The 25,467-nt window shown below is 40.1% G+C and overlaps 1 protein-coding gene across 2 annotated transcripts; it reads left to right on the forward strand.

Moving 5' to 3' along the window:
- Positions 1 to 3,315: 3,315 nt before the first annotated feature.
- Positions 3,316 to 8,822, forward strand: LOC104090942 (protein trichome birefringence-like 14). 2 transcript variants are annotated; one of them, XM_009596156.4, is made up of 5 exons: positions 3,316 to 3,484; positions 4,105 to 4,357; positions 5,530 to 5,733; positions 6,978 to 7,173; positions 7,493 to 8,822. In XM_009596156.4, the coding sequence occupies exons 2-5, from the start codon at positions 4,201 to 4,203 to the stop codon at positions 8,319 to 8,321; spliced, it is 1,386 nt and encodes a 461-aa protein (XP_009594451.1). In that variant the 5' UTR covers positions 3,316 to 3,484; positions 4,105 to 4,200; the 3' UTR covers positions 8,322 to 8,822. The 2 variants fall into 2 exon arrangements, with proteins under 2 accessions (XP_009594451.1, XP_009594450.1); XM_009596155.4 differs by having other exon boundaries at positions 4,146 to 4,357.
- Positions 8,823 to 25,467: the final 16,645 nt, after the last annotated feature.

Below are 25,467 nucleotides of genomic sequence, written 5' to 3' on the forward strand. Positions count from 1 at the left end.
GTTCCTCTTGGCTGCTTTATCAGAGTTGTGCTTGAAATGTTCTTGCTTCAGAAGAGGACAGTCCTTGATGAAATGCCTAGGCTTTCCACACTTATGACAAAGGTCATAATTCTTTGGTTTGCTGGAACTGCCTCTCTTTAGTATACCTCCATTCCTTCGAACAATTTTCTGAAACCTTCTGGTAAGGTATGCCATATCTCTATCCTCCTCACTCGAATCATTGTTTTCAGCTTTGAGTATCAGGTTCTTCTCCTTCTTTGGTTCTCTTCTATCACTATTCTTCTTTCACTTCATCTCATAGGTCTTCAGATTTCCAACCAGCTCGTCCATAGTTAATGTTTGCAGATCATTGGCTTCAGTAATATCGTTCACCTTACTCTCCCAGAAGCTGGGTAAAACGCGAAGAACTTTCCTCACGAGCTTATTCCTAGGAATGATTTATCCAGAGAGTGTAGCTCGTTTATAATGGAAGTGAATAGATATGCATGTCTTGAATGGATTCATCATCCTTCATTTTAAAGAGCTCATACTCATTGGTGAGCATGTAGATCTTGGACTGCTTTACTTGAGTGGTTCCCTCATGTGCCATTTGTGGAGCTTCCCATATCTCTTTGGCGGATTAACAGGCTGAGATCCTATTATATTCATCAGGTCCTATACCATACACCAAAATCTTTTTGGCGCGAAAGTTCTTTTCTATAGATTTCCTATCGGCATCATTGTACTCTTTCCTGGTTTTTGGCACCATTACAGTAGGTTCTCCTACCTTTTTTGTTGGGACATATGGACCATCACAAATAACATCCCATAACTCGGAGTCTTCTGTCATTATGAAGTCATGCATTCGAGTTTTCCCCCAGCCATAGTATTGGCCGTTGAATCTCAGGGGACTGTAGGTTGATTGTCCTTCCTCGAAGTTTGGTGGAGCAGCCATGGTGAGGATCCTCTCTAGGTGTTAACCTTTTAGAAAAAACCCGCTCTGATACCAATTGATAGAATGTATGAGTCCACCAAACTGTATAGAGACCTGGTCCTATACCAGTTCCCACAGAAATAGCTAATGAACCAGTAAGTAAATGACACAGGAGATTTTACGTGGAAAAAATCCCTGCTCAAGGGGATAAAAAATCACGACCTACACTTGTAGGATTTCAACTTCACTCCTTGAGCAATCTTTAGATTACAACCTATTGTAACCTAGGAATTAAACTCTTAATCCCTCACTAACTTGTAATACACCTATTACAAGCCACTTTGTAATACACCTATTACAAAGACTTCAACTCATGACTAACTCTAGTCACGACACAAACTCTAAGGTTTTATGGTTTTTGGAGGTTGCTAGTTAAAACTTCCAAATAAGCAAAGTAGGAATTACAATGAAAAACTAATACAAAGATACAACTCAACTAAGGGCATATAAAAGATTTGTTGTAGGAACTGGTCCGTAGTAGTTTTGTACTTTGTTCTTGATACACTTGTGACTTCAATGCTTGATTATCAGATCTTGAGTGCTTGAATTATTTCACAAGTGTTCAAGTGATGTTTTGTTGTAATGCTTATTGTTAATATCCTTTGGATGACATCACTTGGATGATGTAAACACTTGGTTGGTAAAAAGCCCTTCCCAATGAGAAGTGACTGATGCACTGTTTCTGCACTGTAGCATGTACAATGCAATCAGTCACTTTCCAACTGTATAGTTGACTTCGTACTGCTTTCAGGGAAACTCAAAGGGATCAGGTCCCTGAGTTGATTCTTTTCTGTCTGAAGTCATACAACACACATTAGCTTGAGTCCGTTGATAGAGATATATACCAAGTGTACATCAGGTCCTTTATCTGGTTCTTAACAATAAGTTTGTTAGATCATCAAAACATAAATCTAAGATACTTTAAACCCATCAGTTAAGATGCAGACTTTTTCATAAATAAATGGGCCAGTTAATTTGTTTATGTCCAGCCCAATTAAGTGAGGCTGGCCCATTTTTTGTAAATGCACAAGATGCCCTTTTCTTTAATTACTGCAATAGTCTACTAGTCAAGAACAATATAATTTGGCCACTTTCTACAAATCATAAGTCAATCCAATCTCTCCGAAAATACTTTGTTAATCAAATAATTCTGTACTCCATAATTCATGACCTTACAATAATCTCAAAACTAGTTTAGAAAAAATAATTCTTAATTCGTAGAATGCTTTAGGCACGCATTTAATCAATTATCATGATTATGTATACGTTCGCGTGACATAATTATGATTTTCAAAATTAAAACCAAGTTATGCGTTCGCGCAACTTTGTGTAAAATAATCTTAAATTAATAAAGTGTTATTAGTCGTGTACACGTACGCGTGGCATGACTTTGACATACCAAACAAAACCAATATATATACGCATGATTCGTTTCAAGATAATTCCATAATTACAAATAACAAGCAATCAAAAGCGGTAAAAGATAAAAATGCAAAATAGGTCTAAAACATGTAATAATCAAATAATATAAGCCAAATGTAGTTAATAAAACGACCATGCTAGAACCACGGGACTCAGGGAATGCCTTACACCTTCTCCCCGGTCGACATAATTCCTTACCTAGACTTTGTTTTTGCAGACCAATAATAAGTAGAATCAATTTCTTTTTGATTAGGGATTCAATAAGGTGACTTGGAACACCAAAACTCAATTCTAAGTGACGACTCTGTAAATAAAATAATCCCTATAAAAAACTTATCACTTTAATTGGAAAAACTCTTTAACCCACAACAATCCATAAACACACATATCTTTTGGGGGTAAAAAAGAGGTGTGACAATTTTAAACATCTTTCGCGAAATTTCTGGTTTCGCCACTACGTTAGATTTACATAGACGAAGTTCCTTGAATAAAAGACTTTTTGAATTTATTCTTATACTCAGAAACTGTTTATTTGTAGTATTTGTATTTATCCTCTAACACTTTTTTATATAACATGTTTAACATCAAAATGTACAAGCATACTTTTGAAATATCATTTCGTCAATCAATAAAGTCATTTTCTCAAATACTAAACCGTATCATCGCGTACGCCGCACTCGTTGCCCAACAGCACACTCCGTGCACGTTCCCATGCATGGCTACACATTTGACTACACCATCCTCATGAAAGTCACCCTATTATTCAACTAATTTACCAAATTACCCCTATTCATATCCTCTCCTATTGGCCAACACGTTTCCACAAAACTTTTCTGTAGTCCCTGTCACAGCAGATATCTCTCCAATTTATCTTATCAAATGTCGGCACCTGAATTCAAAGCTCCATTATTCAGACCCGACCCGCAAACCTTCCATTCTTGGCTTCTTCTCTCTCTGCGCCACACCCATAATTTACAAATACTGTATTTACATTACATATATTAATAAACTCAAATACACCGATCTATCAAATAGCAGCCAATGAGAACGGAGAAACGTCGGGGAATCTATCAGCATTGCTAAAAACAGGTACCTTTATTTTTATGCTTTTATATATCTGAATGAATGTTTACATTTCTGTGATTTAGATTCATATAATTATTTGAGTTGATTTTTTATAGAAGAAATTGGAAGAATTGTGAAACAAAGGACAAAACTTGATTCAAAATTGGCGTTTACATTTCTGTGTTATTTGCTTGTGTTAAATTATGGAATTGGCATTTTCTTTTCGTTGTAATGCTGCCATTTGACATTTGCTTTTGGAAAGTGAGCTTTAGGATGGAAATATGTCAAATGAGTTTTCCTTAACTTTTTCTTTTTGTTCTTTTCTGTTATGTTTTAATCTGCTCTTGATTTATATAACGTTCTTTCTGTTTTGAAACGTCCAATATGTTTGAAGTTGGATCTCTGTACAACTTTCATAGCTTTCTAGAATTGAAATCTCCCAAACTTTTCGAATTTTAAACTTTGATATGATATTTTATCTGTTACAATATCTTTCTTCAGGTAATAAAGTACATTTGGATTTGAGTGCTTGAGTAGTTATTTTGACGTGGTTCTTTGTTTTAGCTTCTATCATATAGTTTCAAGAGCTCAGGCCTGTGAAAGTTGTAGCTAAAATCGTGATGGTTGTTGTCCGAATGTCCCAGATGTTCTTCACTTCACACATGTACTCTCATTTGTGTTGTAGCGGAAGAACAGCAGCGACTCACAAGTATATCTCTGCTTGGAGTGTGCATTGAGAGATGAAAGGCGGAAATGTTGGTAGATTTTGGGGAGGACAGTTCTCCTTTTTCCTGGCTGCTATCTTATTTACAACTATATTTCTTTGGTGCTGGGAGAAGAATCCACTTCTTACTAGCTTATTGTCAGCTCAAGATCAGTTCATAATGCAGTCCTCAGGTTTGCACTCGATTGAAAACTTGCGAGCGTTAATAACTTGTCAAAGTTGAATTTTTCACAAAAGATATTACACCAGAGACAAAGAAGATAGTATGAACTTAACAGTCAAGATCTCTTCTATTATTTTCCGGTGAACTTTTTTCTTGTCTTGACTTTTTAGTTTTTTATTAGAAAAATCAAGCATTTATCCACACTCCATATTTATGTCGTACTCGAATAGCACACTTTGATAGGAGGATATTTAGCAGTCGTCTAGTGATAATTAGATTATTAAGTGCCTTTTTCCTCACCCTTTATGCATAATCAAAAAAATAATTTGAAGACCGTGCTTGTTCTAGTTGATCACTAATGATCCACTGCAACCTTGATCATTCAGTTTGGTTTCCTGATAATCCCTCATTCCCCTCCAATTTGAATTTTTTTTCCTTAATTAAGCTGCCATGATGGGAGAGAGCGGTGATTAGATAGAAGACTCACGTTGAAGCTTCATTCCTGCATGAATGCCATTGATATAATGTTATTAATGTATTATGCGGGACTAGTGAACGGTTGGGCTTAGTGCCATAATTAGTTATGGTTCTTAGCCTCCCATTTCCCCAGATAAGTACTGTACAATCTTTTGCTGAACTTTTTCTACGAAGTTATGATGGATTAACTTCATCTACATGCCTATCTGATCATGTTGATAGATTTTTTTGATTGGCATATTTGCCTATTCTTCTGGGATGACATACTTGCTAAAATCGAATTGATTTTCCCCTTAACCCCAATTTGGATGTTCTTCATCCAAAATAATCAAGTGCCCTAGTTGGTTCTGACTGAATAATTGCCTAAAAGGCAATTAGTTATAGGGGTGAAGAAAGTAAAAGAAAACCAGGGCAACAGATACAACAGTGCCAAGGAACAATTCTTTTCAAACTCCTGAAGGTGTGTGTGCCTGTTTGGACTTGCCTCTGCCTGTATTTGGAGCTATAATGTTGAATATGTTCTGTGGGAAATTTTTTCATGACTTTATGTCTTTATCTGTCTCTCTTTTCCTCGTGTCTAGTGTTTATAGCTCCATTATGTGAAGTTGTAGTCTATAACTTGTGTCAATAAGGTAGTGATCTCAATGAATTATTTTCGAAGTACTCACTATTTCCGTTCTTATTGTTTTGTATTTCTTGTTGTAGAGATTTCAGTGGATGAATCTGCAGTATCATTGAGATCAAAGGAACAAATTATGGACGAGCATTCAAATTCACAAATAGCAGAAGGCAGAATAGTGGAAAATAGATTGGCAGTATCTGATAGTTCTGTTAAGAATGTTACAGTCATGCCTTCCACTAAAAGGAGAGATGATAAAAAGATTATGACTACCCAATTAGAAGGAAAAGGTAAGGTCTATGTTTTTCTTGTTCATTATATTAAAAAAAATTGATATGTAGACTTCTTTCCTATTTCCTTGCCTTGCTAGATTATTATAAAGCACATTGCTAGTTTAGAAAAGTTTAGAAGATCTGATTGCTTTTGAACTAATCTGTTTAAATGTTTTGCCAGAATTGGGAATCCCTTTTTTGGTGGATTAGTATTTATACCATATTATGAGATCATTGAAGGATCAATTACAAGAAGAAAGTTTTTTTAGGAAAAAAGAAAGGGGAGATAAGATATATATTAGGTTGAGAGAAAGAGTTACAAGTTCTCTTTTAACATAAGAAGTGCAAAGATGCTCTAAACAAAATTAGTTATAATTAGAGACGCATTAATTCTATTTTAACAAACTGTACCAAAGATTGCATACTGCCAAAAGTTTTTATTTTATTTTATTTTATGACCGAGAATCCGTCTGGGGCAGACCCTTAGGACCGTGCAGCCTTATAACTTGTGGATAATGGGATCACCCTCCATCCTTCTCCACTTAAATACCAAGCTTAATTCGCATGGCGTAGGGCTCGAACTGTGACCAGTGGCAGACGCACATGTTGGAAAGCGGGTTCAACTGAACCCGCTTTGTCAAAAAATAATACTGTGTATATGTATAAACTACGATTAAAGCTGCATAAAATTTGTATAAATATTTTATTTGAACCCACTAGACAGCTATTATTTTACGACTAAAGTTATGTATTTCTAAGATTGAACCCGCTTGCACAAAATCCTGGGTCCACCACTGACTGTGACCTAAGTCACAAGTCCCTCAACCTTTGCCGCTTGAACTAAGCCCTGGGGGCTACTGCCAGAGGACTTTTTGCTTTTAAGTGCTATCAAAACAACAAAAAAGAAATAAATGAAAATGGATCACTTGTACCATAAGTACAGTTCATGTTTCAGTCAAAGTAAAACTCTATGACTTCCTATCAAAGGAAAAAGTGAGAGACTGAATGAGATCCATTGCATTAGAAAACATAATGTTCCAGTTTGGAGAAACTGCTGATTCTGGCCTTTGAATCTCTAATGTCCTTTGAGTTTGGTTTTGACCAATGTATCTCCCGACTTCTATAATCTACAAAAGTTTTCCGGTTTTTCTGATATTGGCTTTAATATATTTATGTGTAAGGGGAAAATACTAGCAAAATCTTTAGTTTTTCATCCGAAAGACTAAAGAATGATTCCTCATGTTCCTGTTCTTTTGTTGCAGCTTGCAATTTTGCTAAAGGCAGGTGGATTGCAGACAGTAGACGACCATTATACTCTGGGTTTAAATGTAAGCAATGGTTATCTGAAATGTGGGCATGTAGATTGACCCAACGCACTGACTTTTCCTACGAGGGATATCGTTGGCAACCAGAAAATTGTGTGATGCCAGATTTTAGTGGTTCAGAATTCTTGAGAAGGTATACATTTTTTTTTTGTTCCATTTTCAATGATTGCCATCTTTGTCTAAGGTGCGGTGGAGAGAGGCGGTAAGTATATGAGTTACGCATTATGCCTGTGGCTATCTGAAGTTTGAATTGGTTACTAAGTTTGCATATCACCACACATAAATATTCAAGAAGATGCAGTTCTGCAACTGTAGTCACCCATGTGTTATGAGATTTGATATAAATAAACACTGTAAAAGGTGGTACTAAGAGATGAGATATTAAAAGGCGAATCTGAACCAATTGTTTTGAGCAGATTTCAGCCTCACCCCTTAATGTAACTTTATTTCAGAATGCAGGACAAAACTATTGCTTTTATCGGAGATTCACTTGGCAGACAGCAATTCCAGTCTCTCATGTGTATGGTCACTGGTGGTGAGGAGAAGCTTGAAGTTGAAAACGTAGGATGGAAGTATGGCTTGGTTAAACCACGTGGAGCCGTACGTCCCGATGGATGGGCTTATAGGTTTCCAAACACAAACACCACAATTTTGTATTACTGGTCAGCAAGTCTTTGTGGTATAGAGCCCTTCAACGTCACGGATCCCGCCACAGAGTCGGCCATGAACTTAGATCAACCTCCTGCCTTTCTGAGGAAATACCTTGATCAATTTGATGTTGTGGTGCTGAATACAGGTCATCACTGGAACAGAGGGAAGGTTAATGCAAACCGATGGGTGATGCATGTAAATGGAAAGCCTGTTGTAGACAGGAAGGTTGCAGAAATAGGAAATGCTAAAAACTTCACAGTTTATAGTATTGCCAGATGGCTTGATTCCCAAATCACTTCACGTCCACAGCTTAAGGCTTTCTTCCGGACCATATCACCCAGACATTTCTTGAATGGGGACTGGAACACTGGAGGTCGCTGTGATAATACTGTTCCACTTACTAAAGGAAATGAAGTCCAGCAAGAGGAATCAAGTGATCCAGTTATTGGGGGTGCTGTGAAGGGCACAAAGGTTAAGTTATTGGACATAACAGCTATTTCTGAACTAAGGGACGAGGGTCATATATCTCATTACAGTTTAAAATCATCAGAAGGAATAAACGACTGCTTGCATTGGTGCCTACCCGGCATACCTGATACGTGGAATGAACTCCTGTATGCACAACTTTAGTGTCCATAGCATTTGCTGAGAAAGCATGAAGCTCATCCAACCTGACCAATGTGATGACCTGTCAACCGTGTTCGGTCCAATCCAGCTTGCTCGCTCGTGTATTCTATTGTATTCTTTTTGTAAGTAGAGTTATTCATTTACCAGGGAAAAGAAGCAGCTATTCCCAAGTCAAATCAGACACAGAACAAAGTGCAAAACACAATGCATGCATGATATGGGATAAAATGCTTCATCCGCAAAGGATACTGAAGCTGCTGCAGTACTTGAACGATACCACGATTTTCTTTTCCACGAAAAGTTTCTTCTATGTAGGCTCACATTCATCAGAATATTAGGGATTCTTAGTTTGAAGCTTTGCAAGCATGTCCCTAAATTCTGGGATTTATACCAATTGCCTATACTCATCAACAGATGTTCTTTAGAGATTTAGTCTTGATAGATTCGGTGTTGTAACAGAATTGCGATTTATTACTCATCAATAGAAGTTCACGATTACTTACAGTCCTTTTTATCTAGTTATTACTGTTATTCTTTGAATCTACTATAAAACTCACTGTCTCTAACAGAGTTGTCTTTTTGGTTTGAATATCATGGAATAAACTTACTAAATGTTAGAATCAACAAATATTGCTATAGATCGAAATTCTAGAAGAGGAAAAATAGAAAATATATGAAATGAAGTAAAGAAATTGGTCAAATTGAGGAGACTTTGACCTCAATCATCAAGCACAATAAACACTCATCCATGTTGAATACGGGTAAAACCGAGGCTAATGAGCACCTCGATTTTCCGGTGGGGCAAACGAAGCAAGGACGTAACTACAAGGAATCAAAATCGAAGCTGGTAGCCTTTCGTATCAAGGCCCGAACAAAACACCTGTCCTCGGAGCATCGAGACCATGCCCCCCGGATCCGGTTCGAGCTTCGAGACCTCGGAAGGCATAACCAAATGGTTGTACTCGACTAACGAAGGGCCGTGATATCCGCGCCCGACCGGATACCACGACGTGAATATCGGCCCGTGTCGACAACGGATCGGTGATTAACGAAAAAGAAGATTTTTACCTTTCTTAGAGTTGTACTTAGGATGAAACTCTCCTACTATATAAAAGAGATAATTTTTATTCGAGAGGCATGGTAACACGCATACCAGAGCAATATACATTTGTTTTCTCTACTTCTAAAAGTGATAAAAAGCTCTAATTTATGCTCATAGTTCTTCATAAGCGTTTGGCTCCGAACTGAAGGTAGGCTAATTGTTAAGCTCATAACCGAGCCCGGACTCAATACTACTACTGGTTTGGCTTTTTATTCTATCACTAATTTGCTCATCTAACATTATTAATCACTCGTATTGAATCAGTCCACATATCCTTAAAACCGCGTATAAATTCAATTGTTATCCATTTCTAAGGGTAAACAGTTTGGCGCCCACCGTGGGGCTAAAAATAGTAGTGGTAATTTAATAAGAATTTCCATAACACACTCTATTTTTCGCTTGTTCTTTAAGTTTCCAATTTCAGGTTTGCTTAAAAATGTCAAACTCTCAGTCCGCTCACTTGAACGTTGAGGCTGAATCTGGCCATCATGGCGAAAACAACAACTTGGTGCCTAGCAATGAGGTACCCCCTGTTGATTCCAACGGAGTCCCAGCTGCCGATCCAATCGACGCTAACTCACAAGTTTCTATCGACGCTCACCTTCCAACTGACCTCGAGAACAGCGTTTGCGGAGGCCCATGAGCAACGGTTCGAGAAACACCCGAAGGCGGAGGTGATGGGATAAGCTTGCGGCTGATCTTCGAAATGTTGCAGACTCAACAGGCGGCGATAGCGCAACTGCAAAATCAAGGCCACACTCCTGATAGGGTCGAGCCCAAACGGTCTCGGGGGAGTACCCGAAGAAGTGAGCAAAACACCGGGAAGGCGGATGAAGCTGAGCCTGGGACCAACCCCGAAATAATGAAAATGCTTGAGGAATTGACAAAGAGGGTGGAATCAGGGGAGAAGGAAATTGAGGCTAACGACAAAAAAATGGAGACCTACAACTCCAGGGTCGATCAAATCCCAGGAGCACCCCCAATATTAAAAGGCCTAGACTCCAAGAAATTTGTCCAAAAGCCTTTTCCTCTTGGGGCGCGGCACCGAAACCAATCCCGAAGAAGTTTCGTATGCCCGATATTTCGAAATATAACGGAACAACGGATCCAAATGAGCACGTGACCTCCTACACGTGCGCCATCAAGGGGAACGACTTGAAAGATGACGAAATCGAGTCGATTTTGCTAAAGAAGTTCGGAAAAACTCTGTCAAAAAGAGCAATGATATGGTATCACAACTTACCCCCCAAATTCTATTAATTCATTTGATATGCTTGCAGATGCCTTTGTGAAAGTGCATGCCGGGGCCATTAAGGCCGAGATCAGAAAATCGGACCTTTTCAAAGTAAAACAAAGAGATAACGAAATGCTCAGGGCAGGGAATTTGTATCGAGGTTTCAAATAGAACGGATGGACTTGCCTCTGTTGTCGGATGATTGGGCCGTTCAGGCGCTCACTCAAGGACTCAACCCCCGAAGCTCCTTGGCTTCACAGCAGTTGAAATAGAATTTAATAGAGTACTAGGCGGTAACTTGGACCGACGTCCATAACAGGTACCAGTCAAAAATCAGAGTTGAGGACGATCAGCTCGGGGCCCCATCCGGGTCCGTTTATCCCATCAGAACTAATGACAGGTCTAAGAGAGTCGTCGATCATGAACCAAGACCGAAAAGAGACCGGTATCAACCGTATAGCGGAGATCAAAGGGGTAATGGATCTAGGCGTAACCCTGCGAGAAACGAAAAGAGGAACGATCGAAGCCACAATAGCCGAGGACTCATGAGCAAAAACAGTTTCGACAGGCCACTCGGGGCCAGGGAGGCACCAAGGTTATCGAAATATAACTTCAATGTCGATGCTGCGAGCTTCGTGTCTACCATCGGGCTAATCAAGGATACCAAGTGGCCTCGACCATTGCAGTCCGACCCTACCCAGAGAGACCCTAACTTGATGTGTAAGTATGATGGCACTCATGGCCATAGAACCGAGGACTGCCGACAGTTAAGAGAAGAAGTGGCCCGGTTATTCAATATCGGTCATCTCCGGGAATTTCTGAGTGATCGAGCCAAAAATCAATTCAGGAATAGGGACTCCAACAAACAGACCGAACAAGAGGAACCTCAGCACGTCATCAACATGATCATTGGAGGAGTCGATGTCCCTCAGGGACCAATGCTAAAGCGCACTAAGGTGTCCATCACAATGGAAAAACGAACCCGATATTATATCCCCGAGGGAACCATCTCGTTCAACGATGAGGAGCCGAAGGCATCGTACAACCGCATAATTATGCACTGGTAATATCTGTACTTATAAATAAATCTCGAGTTAAACATGTGTTGATTGATCCATGTAGCTCGTCCAACATCATCAGATCGAAGGTCGTAGAGTAGTTGGGTCTACAAGACCAAATAGTGCCAGCAATCCGGGTGTTGAACGAATTTAACATGACATGTGAAACTACGAAAGGGGAGATAACCCTACCGGTGAACACCGCCGGGACCATTCACGGAACAAAATTCTATGTGATCGAAAATGATATGAGATATAATGCTCTATTTGGAAGGCCATAGGTTCACAACATGAGGGAGGTACCTTCGACCTTGCACCAGGCATTAAAGTTCCCTAAATCGGGAGGGATCAAGACAATGTACGGAGAGCAGCCGACCGCAAAGGAAATATTCGCAGTCGATGAAGTACTCCCGATACCCGCCGTTTCGGCATAAAAAAATGGGGAACCAGCCAGAAAGGCCGAAGTTATATAGCAAGCACGGATGCCGGTCCCGGTCGGACCGAAGGGACGACAAGCCGATAAGGAAGATGATTACGGAGTTCCTAGATCATTCATAGCTCCAGATGATACCAATGCCACCAAATCTACGGTCGAAGAACTGGAGCAGACTATATTGACCGAACACCTGCCGGATCAAAAGGTATACCTGGGCATGGGGTTGACCCCCGAGCTCAAGAAAGAAATCATTAGTTTCCTTAAAACTAACATATCTTGTTTTGCATGGACCCATCTTGATATGGCAGGGATCCCGCTGGAGATAGCCACTCACAAACTGAGTTTGGATCCGAAGTTCCACCCGGTTAAACAGAAGAGGAGGCCTCAGTCCGAAGTCAAGCATGCCTTCATCAAAGACGAGGTATCTAAACTCCTTAAAATAGGTTCCATCCGGAAAGTTAAATTCCCGGACAGGTTAGCTAATGTTGTGGTAGTTCATAAAAAGGGAAATAAGTTAAGAATGTGCGTAGATTACAAAGAGCACGAGATACTCAGCTTTCTCGATGCCTATTTCGGGTACAACCAAATTCGGATGGACCCAGGCGATCAAGAAAAAACTTCTTTTTTCACTAAATTCGGCACCTATTATTATAATGTAATGCCGCACGGACTAAAGAACGCCGGTGCCACTAATCAATGCCTAGTAAATCAGATGTTCGAAGAACAAATAGGAAAATCAATGAAAGTTTATATTGACGACATGTTAGTCAAATCCCTGCGAGCAGAGGACTATTTGAAATATTTGCAGGAAACCTTTGACATATTAAAGAGATGCAATATAAAGCTGAATCCCGAGAAATGCGCATTCGGGGTCGGATCCAGAAAATTCCTTGGGTTCATGGTGTCCAACTGAGGGATCGATATCAATCCCGATAAAATCAAAGTTATAGAAGACATCATCGTGGTGGATAGTGTCAAGGCCGTTCAGAGACTAACCGGGCACATCGCTGCCTTGGGCCGATTCATATCGAGATCCTCAAACAAAAGCAATCAGTTCTTCTCTCTATTGAAGAAAAGGAATAACTTTTCTTGGACTCCAGAGTGCCAACATGCTTTGGAAGAACTCAAACGGTACCTTTCGAGTCCACCCCTGCTCCATAATCCGAAGGTGGATGAGTAGCTGTACCTTTACTTGGCGGTATCCGAGGTGGCGCTAAGTGGATTCTTAGTCCAAGAAGAGGAAGGTACGCAATTTCCTATTTACTATATTTTTATAACTTAGGCGAGGCCGAAACGAGGTATCCTCACCTGGAAAAATTGGTGCTCGCTTTGCTAAGCGCCTTCAGAAAGTTGAAACCATACTTTCAATGCCTCCCCATATGTGTCGTAACCTCTTATCAACTAAGGAACATTATGCACAAACCCGAGCTCTTGGTCCGGTTGGTCAAATGGGCCGTAGAAATTAGCGGGTACGATATCAAATACTGACCCCGAACCGCCATCAAATCACAAATTTTGGCAGATTTTGTGGCCAAATTTATGCCGGCCTTAATACCCGATGTCGTAAAGGAATTGTTGTTAACCTCGGGGACTTTCTCGGGAATCTGGACCCTCTTTACGGACGGTGCTTCGAACGCAAAGGGGTTCAGACTCGACATCGTGTTAAAGCCGCCTACGGGTAACGTAGTTAGGCAGTCTATTAGAACTGTGAAATTGACTAACAATGAGGCCGTGATTGCAGGTCTCGAATTGGCTAAAAGTCTTAGGGCCGAGGTGGTCGAAGCTAAGTGCAATTCCCTCCTTGTGGTAAATCAAATGAATGGAACGTTTGAAGTAAAAGAGGAACGGATGCAGATGTATTTAGATAAATTGCAGGTAACACTGCATCAATTCAAGGAATGGACCCTACATCATGTGCCCCGAGATCAAAATAGTAAGGCCGATGCTCTGGCTAACTTGGGGTCCTCAGTTGGTAATGATGAATTCGGCTCAAGAACAGTCGTACAACTCATGAAATCCGTAGTAGAAAAAGGTCATGCCGAAATAAACTCAACAAGTTTAACTTGGGATTGGAGGAATATATACATAGACTATTTGAAGACTGGGAAGTTGCCCTCGGATCCTAAAGAATCAAGAGCTCTGTGCACGAAGGCGGCCAGGTTCAGCCTGTCCGAAGGGACTTTGTTTAGAAGAACAGTCGATGGCCCGCTCGCCATATGCTTGGGGCTGGAAGATACCGAATATGTCTTGAGATAAGTTCACGAAGGTACCTGCGGAAACCATTCAGAGGCGGAATCTTTGGTTCGGAAGGTAATCAGGGCTGGCTATTACTGGATCAACATGGAGAAAGATGTAAAGGACTTTGTATGAAGATGTGACGGCTGTCAAAGACACGCACCGATGATTCATCAACCCGGAGAGCTACTCCATTCGGTCTTGTCCCCATGGCCGTTCATGAATTGAGGAATGGAAATCGTCGGTCCCCTGCCATGGGCACCTGGTAAGGCTCAATTCATACTGTTTATGACCGATTATTTTTCTAAATGGGTCGAAGTTCAGGCGTTCGAAAAGTCCGTGGAAAAGAAGTCATTGACTTCATTTGGAACCACATAATGTGCCGGTTCGGCATACCGGCCGAGATCGTGTTTGATAATGGGAAGTAATTCATCGGCAGCAAGGTAAACAAGTTTTTCGAAGACCATAAGGTTAAAAAGATACTATCGACACCCTATCACCCTAGTGGGAACGGACAAGCATAATCAACAAACAAGACTATACTTCAAAACCTAAAAAAGAGGTTGACTGATGCCAAAGGGAAATGGAAAGTAATATTGCCCGAGGTCTTGTGGGCATACAGTACAACTTCAAAGTCTACTACCAGGGCCACCCCGCTTTCATTGGTCTACAGTGCCAAAGCATTAATACCAGTTGAAGTAGGAGAACCGAGCCTTAGGTTCTGATATGCGACCGAGGAATCGAATGGTGAGGCCATGAGCACGATCATGGAACTATTGGATGAAAGGCGTGAGGCCACCATAGTCCGATTGGCCGCCCAGAAACAATGGATAGAAAGATATTACAACCGAAGGGCCAACCTCCAACACTTCAAGATCGGGGACTTGGTGTTAAGAAAAGTAACACTGCATACCCGGAACCCGAACGAGGGAAAGCTGGGGCTAAATTTGGAAGGACTATATCGAATCATCAGAACTACCGGCAAAGGCTCGTACAAACTCGAAGCAGGAAACAGTGCGCAGCTATCGAACAACTGGAACATGACGCACTTAAAGCGATACTACTTCTAAGGTATGATCGCATTTACTCTTTTATAATATTATGAATCGGACTAATACTTACAGGCAACGGCCAAGGGAGAATGTGACTATTAGGTCTGAAAGCACGCGTTGCACTTTTTTTCCTTTGAACCGGTTTTGTCTCAAATGGGTTTTTCGGTAAGGTTTTTAATGAGGCAACAGTAAACCGTGCTAACTTAGATTTGAAGGCCGATCTTAGATCGGAGTCAATGGGCACATCAACAGTATCTGAGTCCTCTCAAGATCGACCTCGAATACTGGGGGCCATCACCCTCGGGTTAAGGTTCTTAGCAAGGACGAAAGGAAACTTTGTACTTGAATAGCTTAGGCTTGGTGGTTAGGATTCATTGTAAGGTCCAAACGGTCAAGTAAACCGTGCCCGTATAGGCCACCTTAACTGTGATACAAGCTTTTGCACGCTTTCGTTCATGTACTTTACACACAGAAATGAAAGAAGATTTCCACCTTGCTATCACACATTTTTGCCTCTTAAAACATAGATCCTAACCCTATTCGGGGACTATCGAGACCAAGGGCTACCCCTATCCGGGGACTATCGAGCCCAAAGGCTACCCCTACTCGGGGACTGTCGTCCGAAAGAAGCTCGGGCAACTCGGGCTAACAAATCCCAGAGGCACAAAACCTATTAGGTAGTGCCTAAACACAAAAGGCCATAGCCACCCTAAAAAATAGCTCGGAGACGTCCGAAGCTCGTAATCAAAATATAAGGCCTTCATAAAAATTCAAAACCTGCTAAAAGGTTACCCTCGGCAAAAGCATCATCTAAAATCACTTAAGCATCTTGGGAAAACTTCCGTTCACTCCAATTTTTCAAAGCCTCGAGCAAATAAAGTTGTATCGAAGTCAGGCTCTGTTCGGACCTCCGAAAAATGAGCGACTTATTACTACATTTGATTCTATGCTAAGGCATTAGAAATATTTGCAAGAACAGAAATTATGAAGAAATGCTAAAAAAGTAGAGACTCGAAATTGCGAGAAAGAGAAATTTTATATATTTCGGAATGTATTTACAAAGGCCTAACAAAAGCAGCCTCAAAATAAACGAAAAATAGACAAAAACTAAAAAGGTTCTAAGGCATTCATGCCTGATCTTCACCAGGGCCCGGTTCGTTGTCAGAACCGTTAGAGCCTTCGGATCCCTCAGAACCCTCGGAGCCTTCTGCACCTTCAGGCTCAGAAAGTTTCTTCGCCTCGGCCTCAAGCTTCTTTGCTTCCTCGATCTCGGCCGATAGGTCGAAGCCTCGAGCATGGATATCTTATAAGGTCTCCCTTCGAGACAACCACCTCATATATTCGGCATTGGTATTCAGGCGAGCCTCAACTGCTTCGACATCGGCCTTGTACTGGGCCACCATCTCATTGGCATTGACAGAGGTTGTGTCCAACTTGGACTTTGTTGCTTCTTATTCTTTACCGAGGGCATCCCGCTATGCTAGAGCCGAGCTCAGTTGTGCTCGGAGATCGTCATTAAGCTGGGACCGCTTGTCGACTTTCTCCTTCGCCACTCGAAGTTGAACCTCTACCGATGCCAGCTTTTCCTCGGCGGTTTCTTTCTCGAAAGAGAGCAGGTCCATTTTGCTTTTCCACCCATCAGCCATGGCTTGGACCTCGTTCATTTCAACCCAGAGTTGGTCGATCATGATCTTCTGCTGGACCTGCGAGGTTTTGTCGTTAGTCCCCATGACTAGTTCTTCGTTACAAACTTCAAAGAATTTTACCTTTTCGACCAGGTCAGCATGTTCCCGCCTCAGGGTTTAAGCTTCCTTCTGAGCCCTATCTAGCTCGACCTGAAGGTCCTTGATGGCCCGGTCTTGTTGCTCGCTGAGGATCTTATACATATCCCTTTTTCGAGCCTGCTCCTTGAGCTCGAGCTCGAACCGATTGACCTCGACACGGTACCAGAGGAAGTTCTCATGATGGAGTACCGAGGCCTACAAAACAATGAAAGTCGTGAGAGATATCAAAACCTAAGTAAAATTCAAAAAGATGAAATGATGTCTTACCCGGTTCAGCGCCTGTTGTGCCTCATTAAAAAGACACGACACGTCCACCTCGTTCATTTTTGTCTGGTCCTCCTCGATCACCAGGCATCGGAGGTAGCTGGCTACGCCTACGGGAGCAGATAGAACCCGGGCATCCTACAGGACAGTAAGAGTAACCACTCTCTTGCGACCGGGGTCCACACTCGGAGCGGGAAACTAATTAACCAACTTTGGGCTCGAACTCGGCCCACCAACTTCTGAAGATTCATCCTTCTTCGGGACTTCCAGGTCGCCCAACTGGAAAAAACCTTCCAAAGTGGACGAGTCCACACTATCGAAAAAGGAATGAAAGGGGTCGTCCGCACCTTAGACTCCCTCACCTGACTTCTTTTTCCTACTTGGACCTCCTTAAGTATGGACTCAGTATAAGAGGGCATTCCCATGATTTCTATTACAATGGTTGCTTCCTTTAGTGCAGAACTGACTTCTCGGAAGGTCTCAACCCCCGTCTCCATCTCGACCTCTTGAGTCAGAGGGAGGTTCGTCTCACGGCCCGTCCCCTTAGTTGTGGCCTTCTCCCTGGTGAGGGTCGATCCGTGGGCAATAAGAATATCATCTGCTTCAGACTCATCCCTGAGCCGAAAGAGCAAATCGGAATCTAGTACCCCAGAGCTAGAGCTTTTCTTGGGCTTACGAGCCACTCTTTTCTTTGGCTTCATCTAGTAGCTCGGGGAGCCCAAAGCCTTTCTTTTCTTCTTCTTCTTCTTCTTCTTCTTCTTTTCCCCGAGACAGCCCCGGGCTGTATCGTAATGGAGGGATCAACGGATAAGTACATGTCCTCGTCCCCTTCCAAAGGCCTAAATTCGGTGGTCCTAGGCAAACCTATAAAAGAAAGAATAAAGGTCAGTATGATGTGAGTTAAGAGCGCGATAATAACTATTTGAATGAGAACCTTACCATGAGAACGGGCCTCCAATCGGCCCTTCGAAAGCTTTCTCCATGAGCGCTCTAAGTATGACATCTGCTTATAGATGCCTTAGATCCACTCCTTGAGCCGGGGGACAACATTTGGAACCCAGGCAACAGCTGTACAACCACAAATACGAATGGTGAGAAAGGAAATGAAGTAAAATTGACATTTAAGGAAAGGCTACACTTACGAGATGCATTCCACTTCTCGGGGAATGGCATGAACTCGGGAGGGATCAAGTCTTCGATCTTCACCCGAATGAAGCATCCCTGCCAACCACAGTCTCGATCTTCGTCAATACTCGAGAAGGGAGCCTTGCTGGCCCGACGAGCTCGAGCTTGATCAGTCTTCCTCGAAAAATTTGGGGACTGTATAGATGAAGTAGGTAGTCGAGGGTGAACTGAGGAGACTCGATTTTGTTCACAAAATAACGAAGGAGGATCACGATCCTCTAGAGAGATGGGTGGATTTGGCCCAGGCACACCTCGTATCTTTTGCAAAAATCCAAAACGACTGGGTCACCGGACCCAACGTGAAGGGATAAGTGTAAACACTTAAATACCCCTTCACATGGGTAGTGATATCGTCTTCAGGCTCGGGGACTACCACGTCTTTATATCCCCATTTACAGTCCTCTCGGATATTAGGGAGAGTATCTTCGGTGGCAGATCATATATATCTCGATGCTCATTCACCTCGGTCTTGTTTGGACGAGGCCTTCTCGATCTTGAAGTCATCCGCAATTGAACATCCTCTGGGAATAAACATTTTCAAGGGGGTCGGGGGTCGGTTTGGTGGTAGCCACTTCGAGAGCGGCCATGTCGAGGACAACTATTTCGGGAGCAGCCGCTTCGGTACCGACGACCGGTTGGGAAGATGAAAAGGCAGCCTGTTAAGGAATTAATTTAGATGTTTTAGCCATTGTTATCTGGAAAAGTTTGAAAATTTAAAGAAAGAATACGAAGGTTTGAAGGCTGAAGAATAGATTATGAAGATTTGAAGAAAATCTGGGTAAGAACCTAAGACTAACTATGAGAATGTGAAGATCAAGGATAAAGATATAAAGGTTTGAAGGAAGTTGGTGATAGCTAGAGAATTCAAAGGTAGAAGATTGATCGGAAAGTGAAAAAGGAACAGGGGACAAAAGATTTTATAGGGGAAGTTTGCGACGCTTCACATTCGGAGGCAACCAGCCGATAGTTGACACGTGTCCAAAGTCATAACGATGCGACTGATGGGACATTCCGACTTCTTCGTCATTTCTGTTGTAGTGTACGGAGGAGGGAACCGGAGAACATCTATCGTTTTTCATTGTTTCGTCGAACCTACTCTCTAAGAAACGAGGGGACTATCTGTATACGGGTAAAACCGGGGCTAATGAGCACCCCGATTTCCCGATGGGACAAACAAAGCAAGGACGTAACTACAAGGAATCAAATTCGAAGCTAGTAGCCTCTCGTATCAAGGCCTGAACAAAACACCTGCCCTCAGAGCCATCGAGACCATGCACCCGGATCCGGTTCGAGCTCCGAAACCTCGAAAGGCATAACCAAATGGTTGTACTCGACTAACGAAGGGCCGTGATATCCGCGCCCGACCGGATACCACGACGTGAATATCGGCCCGTGTCGACAACGGATCGGTGATTAACGAAAAAGAAGATTTTTACCTTTCTTAGAGTTGTACTTAGGATGAAACTCTCCTACTATATAAAAGAGATAATTTTTATTCGAGAGGCATGGTAACACGCATACCAGAGCAATATACATTTGTTTTCTCTACTTCTAAAAGTGATAAAAAGCTTTAATTTATGCTCATAGTTCTTCATAAGCGTTTGGCTCCGAACTGAAGGCAGGCTAATTGTTAAGCTCATAACCGAGCCCGGACTCAATACTAATACTGGTTTGGTTGTTTATTCTATCTCTAATTTGCTCATCTAACGTTATTAATCACTCGTATTGAATCAGTCCACATAGCCTAAAAATCGCATATAAATTCAATTATTATCCATTTTTAAGAGTAAACAGTTTGGCGCCCACCGTAGGGCTAAGGATAGTAGTGGTAATTTAATATGAATTTCTATAACACTCTCTATTTTATGCTTGTTCTTTAAGTTTCCAATTTTAGGTTTGCTTAAAAATGTCAAACTCTCAGTCTGCTCACTTGAACGTTGAGGCTGAGTCTGGCCATCATGGCGAAAACAACAACTTGGAGCCTAGCAATAAGGTACCCCCTGTTGATCCCAACGGAGTCCCAGCTGCCGATCCAATCAACGCCAACTCACAGGTTGCTATCGATGCCCACCTGCCAACTGACCCCGAGAACAGCGTTCGCAGAGGCCCATGAGCAACGGTTCGAGAAACAACTCACATTCTCATTTTTTTCTCTTTAACAACTCATATTCCCACCCTTCCTCTTTAACAACTCTCACTCCCACTCTTCCTCTATTATTTCTTATTATTTAAACACCCTTAAAGGGAAGCCCTTTCTTTGTCCATAGATAGCCAGAAAACACCTTCTTCCTCCTCCAAAAAATGACCTTCAAGACAGCCTCAAAATCACCCCGAAAACCTTCCCAAAACGCAGCAAAATCAGCCACCTTCAAGCTCCAAAAACCAGTTGCTTTCCTTCACTTAAAATGACCCCGACGCACTGCTGAAACACTGGCAAAACTCCAGCAAAACGTCACCCAAAACCACCCCAAAAACGTCCCCCAAACGCGGCTGAAACAAGCTGCAGAACGGTCCCAAAACATCACTAAAACACAACTGAAATTGCTCCCTAAAACCCGGTCAAATCCCACCCCAAAAGTGCAGCAAAAACAGTTGCGAACAGCTACAAAAACGACCTCGAATTTTTCCCAAAAACCAGCACCCAAAACCGATGAAACACTGTCAAAAACTAGCCTTACACCACCCTTAAACAACAACGAAAACTCGGCCAACGACCCTCGAATCCACAACCAAAACGTTGTTAGAAACTACTACTAGAATAAGGTTCAACTCGAGGTTTTCGGGTTTGGCAAAGTTCTCGTCTTTAGATCGTTTTGGGTTTGTATTTTTGGAGCTCCTCTTTATTGTAAACACTGAAAAATTTCAGCAATAAAAGGTCCATCTTTTGCACTTTTTTACTCTTCCAAAAAATACACTGTTTTGGGTGTCTTTGCTGAATATCTTTGAGCATGAAGTGTTATGTTATTGATGAGCATATTATTAATTTTAGTTTAATCTTTTGTTTGCATGCTTCCATCATATTTATTGTTTCTCTTTGATTAAAGGGAAAAGGCCCAAAAATGACCTTGTGGTATTCGAAATGGATCAATATAACCTTCGTTTACACTTGAGTCCAAAAATGACCTTGCCGTTATAGAATTGGTCTAATAATGCCCTTGTGTTATTCGAAATGGATCAATTATAACTCTCGTTTAAATTTGAGCTCACCAATGACCCCGCCATTAAAGAATGGGTCTAATACTGCTATTTCTCTCAGTTAGTAATGATTAGGGATGTAAAATGGATATTTAAAAACCGACAGAACCGTGTCAAACCAATTTTTAGGTTTTTTTTAATAAACCGTAGGTTTTTATATAAATCTATAACTGTACGGATAATTAGGGTAGATTTTTTATTTTATAAAAATAAATCGAAAAAATATCGAACCGTACCGAATAAATTTATATTTGAAACATATATTTATATATTAAGTTTAAAAATAATAATGTATTAAAATTTATACGTTATTTATATTAATACATTATTATTTACAAATATAACTATTAGACTCATTCTTTAACGGCATGGTCATTAGTGGGCTCAAATTTTAAACTTATTCGACCCATTCTTTATAAATATTAGACCAATTATCATTTTTAAACTTATTATCGAACTGTACCGAATAAATTTACATGTAAAACATATATTTATACTGAGTCTAATAATAGGTTTGATATATTTACATGTGAAACATATATTCACATGTAAATTTATTTGGTACGGTTCGAATATATTTACATGTGAATCATATATTTACATGTGAATCATATATTCACATGTAAATTTATTCGGTACGATTCAATATTTTTTCGGTTTATTTTTATAAAATAAAAAACCTACCCTAATTATCGGTACAGTTATAGATTTATATAAAAACCTACGGTTTTATTAAAAGATACATAAAAATTGGTTCGACACGGTTCTGTCGGTTTTTAAATATCTATTTTACACCCCTAATCATTACTAACTGAGAGAAATAGCAGTATTAGATCCATTCTTTAATGGCAGGGTCATTGGTGAGCTCAAATTTAAATGAGGGTTTTAATTGATCCATTTCGAATAACACAAGGGCATTATTAGACTCATTCTACAACGGCAAGGTCATTTTTGGACTCAAGTTAAACGGAGGTTATAATTGATCCATTTCGAATACCACAAGGTCATTTTTGGGCCTTTTCCCTTGATTAAATGCTTAGTCATTCTCATTTGTCAATCTATAAGTAGCGAATATCCTTGTTTACATGCCGTTATGTGCTTTGCTTTAATTGGAGTTTAATACTCGTGAGTATATTTTCTTGGCTTTGATTTTTTTTATTTTACTGCTTAATCTTCATGAAAGCTCACCTTTCGAGTCATCACTATTATTGGGTGAGTTTTAAGCCATTGCGATGATTTTAACTTTTGAGTTTTCATGTTGGTTTGATTACTGTTGAAGTCTTATAGTTCCATTTTGTTTGATGATTTAATAAATTGGGCTTGGGGGTTGAGTTGGTCTGTTAAGATGCAGACTTTTTCAGAAATAAATGGGCCAGTTAATTTGTTTATGCCGAGACCAATTAATTGAGGCTGGCCCAATTTTTGTAATTGCACAAGATGCCATTTTCTTTAATTAATGCAATAGTCTACTAGTCAAGAACAATATAATTTGGCCACTTTTTACAAATCATAAGTCAATCCAATCTCTCCGAAAATACTTTGTTCATCAAATAATTCTATATTCCATAATTCATGACCTTGCAATAATCTCAAAACTAGTTTAGAAAAAATAATTCTTAATTCGTATAATGCTTTAGGCACGCCTTTAATCAATTATCGTGATTATGTATGCGTTCCCGTGATATAATTATGATTTTCAAAATTAAAACCAAGGTATGCGTTCGCGCAACTTTGTGTAAAACAATCGTAAATTAATAAAGTGTTATTAGTCGTGTACACGTACGCGTGACATGACTTTGACATACCAAATAAAACGAATACACTTATGCATGATTCGTTTCAAGATAATTCCATAATTATAAACAACAAGCAATTAAAAGCGGTAAAAGATAAAAACACAAAATAGGTCTAAAACATGTAATAATCAAATAATATAAGCCAAATGTAGTCAATAAAGCGACCGTGCTAGAACCACGGGACTCGGGGAATGCCTTACACCTTCTCTCCGGTCAACAGAATTCCTTACCCAGAATTTATTTTCGTAGACCAATAATAAGTATAGTCAATTTCCTTTTGATTAGGAATTCAATAAGGTGACTTGGAACACCAAAACTCAATTTCAAGTGGCGACTCTGCAAATAAAATAATCCCTATCAAAAACTTGTCACTTTAATTAGAAAAACTCTTTAACCCACAACAATCCATAAACACACATATCTTTTTGGGGTAAAAAAGAGGTGTGACAGCTCTGGCGACTCTGCTGGGGAAAATCAAAATTCGAGCTTGTACATGTTGACTTTTATTTGGCTTTATTAATTTTGTATATACTGTGATTTGTTTGGCCTAATATGCTACTTGTCTGCTTTTTACCGCTTTGATATTATTAAACTGTACATTATAAATTGTCTTCTCACGCACCCTCTCTGAGTCTTCTTGAAATTTAAATTGGGCATTTGTTTGACATAACCCGCTTTCTTTGAGACAACCGAGGTGCTTTCCACCCGATGAAGGATTTTTAGTCACACATATTTTAAGCGAGGAGCACCATCAGCTAAGCCGGAAAGCAATGCTATCGGTACGCTGACCCTCCTCGGCTCGAGTTGTCCGCTCGAGTAAGCCAGTCTAGATACTTTTTCCACTAGGATTTTAAATCTAGAAGAACAAACCTCATGCCGGATATTTCTAGTAGGTTCGCTTTATTTGCATCATGAGCATTTGACTTAGCAAAACTCAGCAAAGGGGCCGAGTCCGTATAAGACAGGTATCCTCTTTGAGACCATCATGTCCACTTATGTGCTAGCTGCTACATCATTTGGAAGACTTGTTTACATTGTTGACCGGCTTTAGAAATTTAGTTTAGCGGAATTAAAAAAAATCACTCTCCTAGTTTGGTACAAATAATCCCTTTTTACTAAAATTTTGTAGTGGTCTGGCGTAAAGATTAATTTTCATAAAAAGCAAAAAGGAGAAAAATAGTCAGTTTGACCGAACTACGCATGTCTCATTCTCACTGGATGTGAGATACGCAGGCAAACCTCATCGGTTTCGGCCCCAATTTTCAAAAAAAATCCAAAAATATTTTCCTTTTCATTAATTCACTCTTTAGAATCCTTTCCTTAGAAAATCCCTCTTCTTTCCTTACAAAATCCAAAAAAAAAAATTAAATCCAAAAATATTTTCCTTCTTTTCCGAAGTCTTTCATTAAAAAAAAAAAATTCAAATCAAAATCCAAAATATTTTCCCTCTTCTTTAGAAATCTTTCTTCTAAAAATTACAAAAACAAAATATAAATCAAAATCCGAAAAATATTTTCTTTCTTCTTTAGTAATCTTTCTTTCAAAATTTCCCAAAATAAATCAAAATCCGAAAAATATTTTATTTTTTCTTTAGAAGTATTTTCTTTCAAAAATTCCCAAAGAAATAATAATAATAATAATAATAATAATAATAATAATAATAATAATAATAATAATAATAATAATAATAATAATAATAATAATAATAATAATAATAATAAATCTAGCTTATATACTTTGTTCCCGGTATTCCTGAACTACGTAATGATCTGATTCATGTGGCGTCATGATACGTAGGCAATCCCCAT

This window comes from Nicotiana tomentosiformis, chromosome 5, assembly GCF_000390325.3.
Source record: "Nicotiana tomentosiformis chromosome 5, ASM39032v3, whole genome shotgun sequence".
Taxonomy (NCBI): domain Eukaryota; kingdom Viridiplantae; phylum Streptophyta; class Magnoliopsida; order Solanales; family Solanaceae; genus Nicotiana; species Nicotiana tomentosiformis.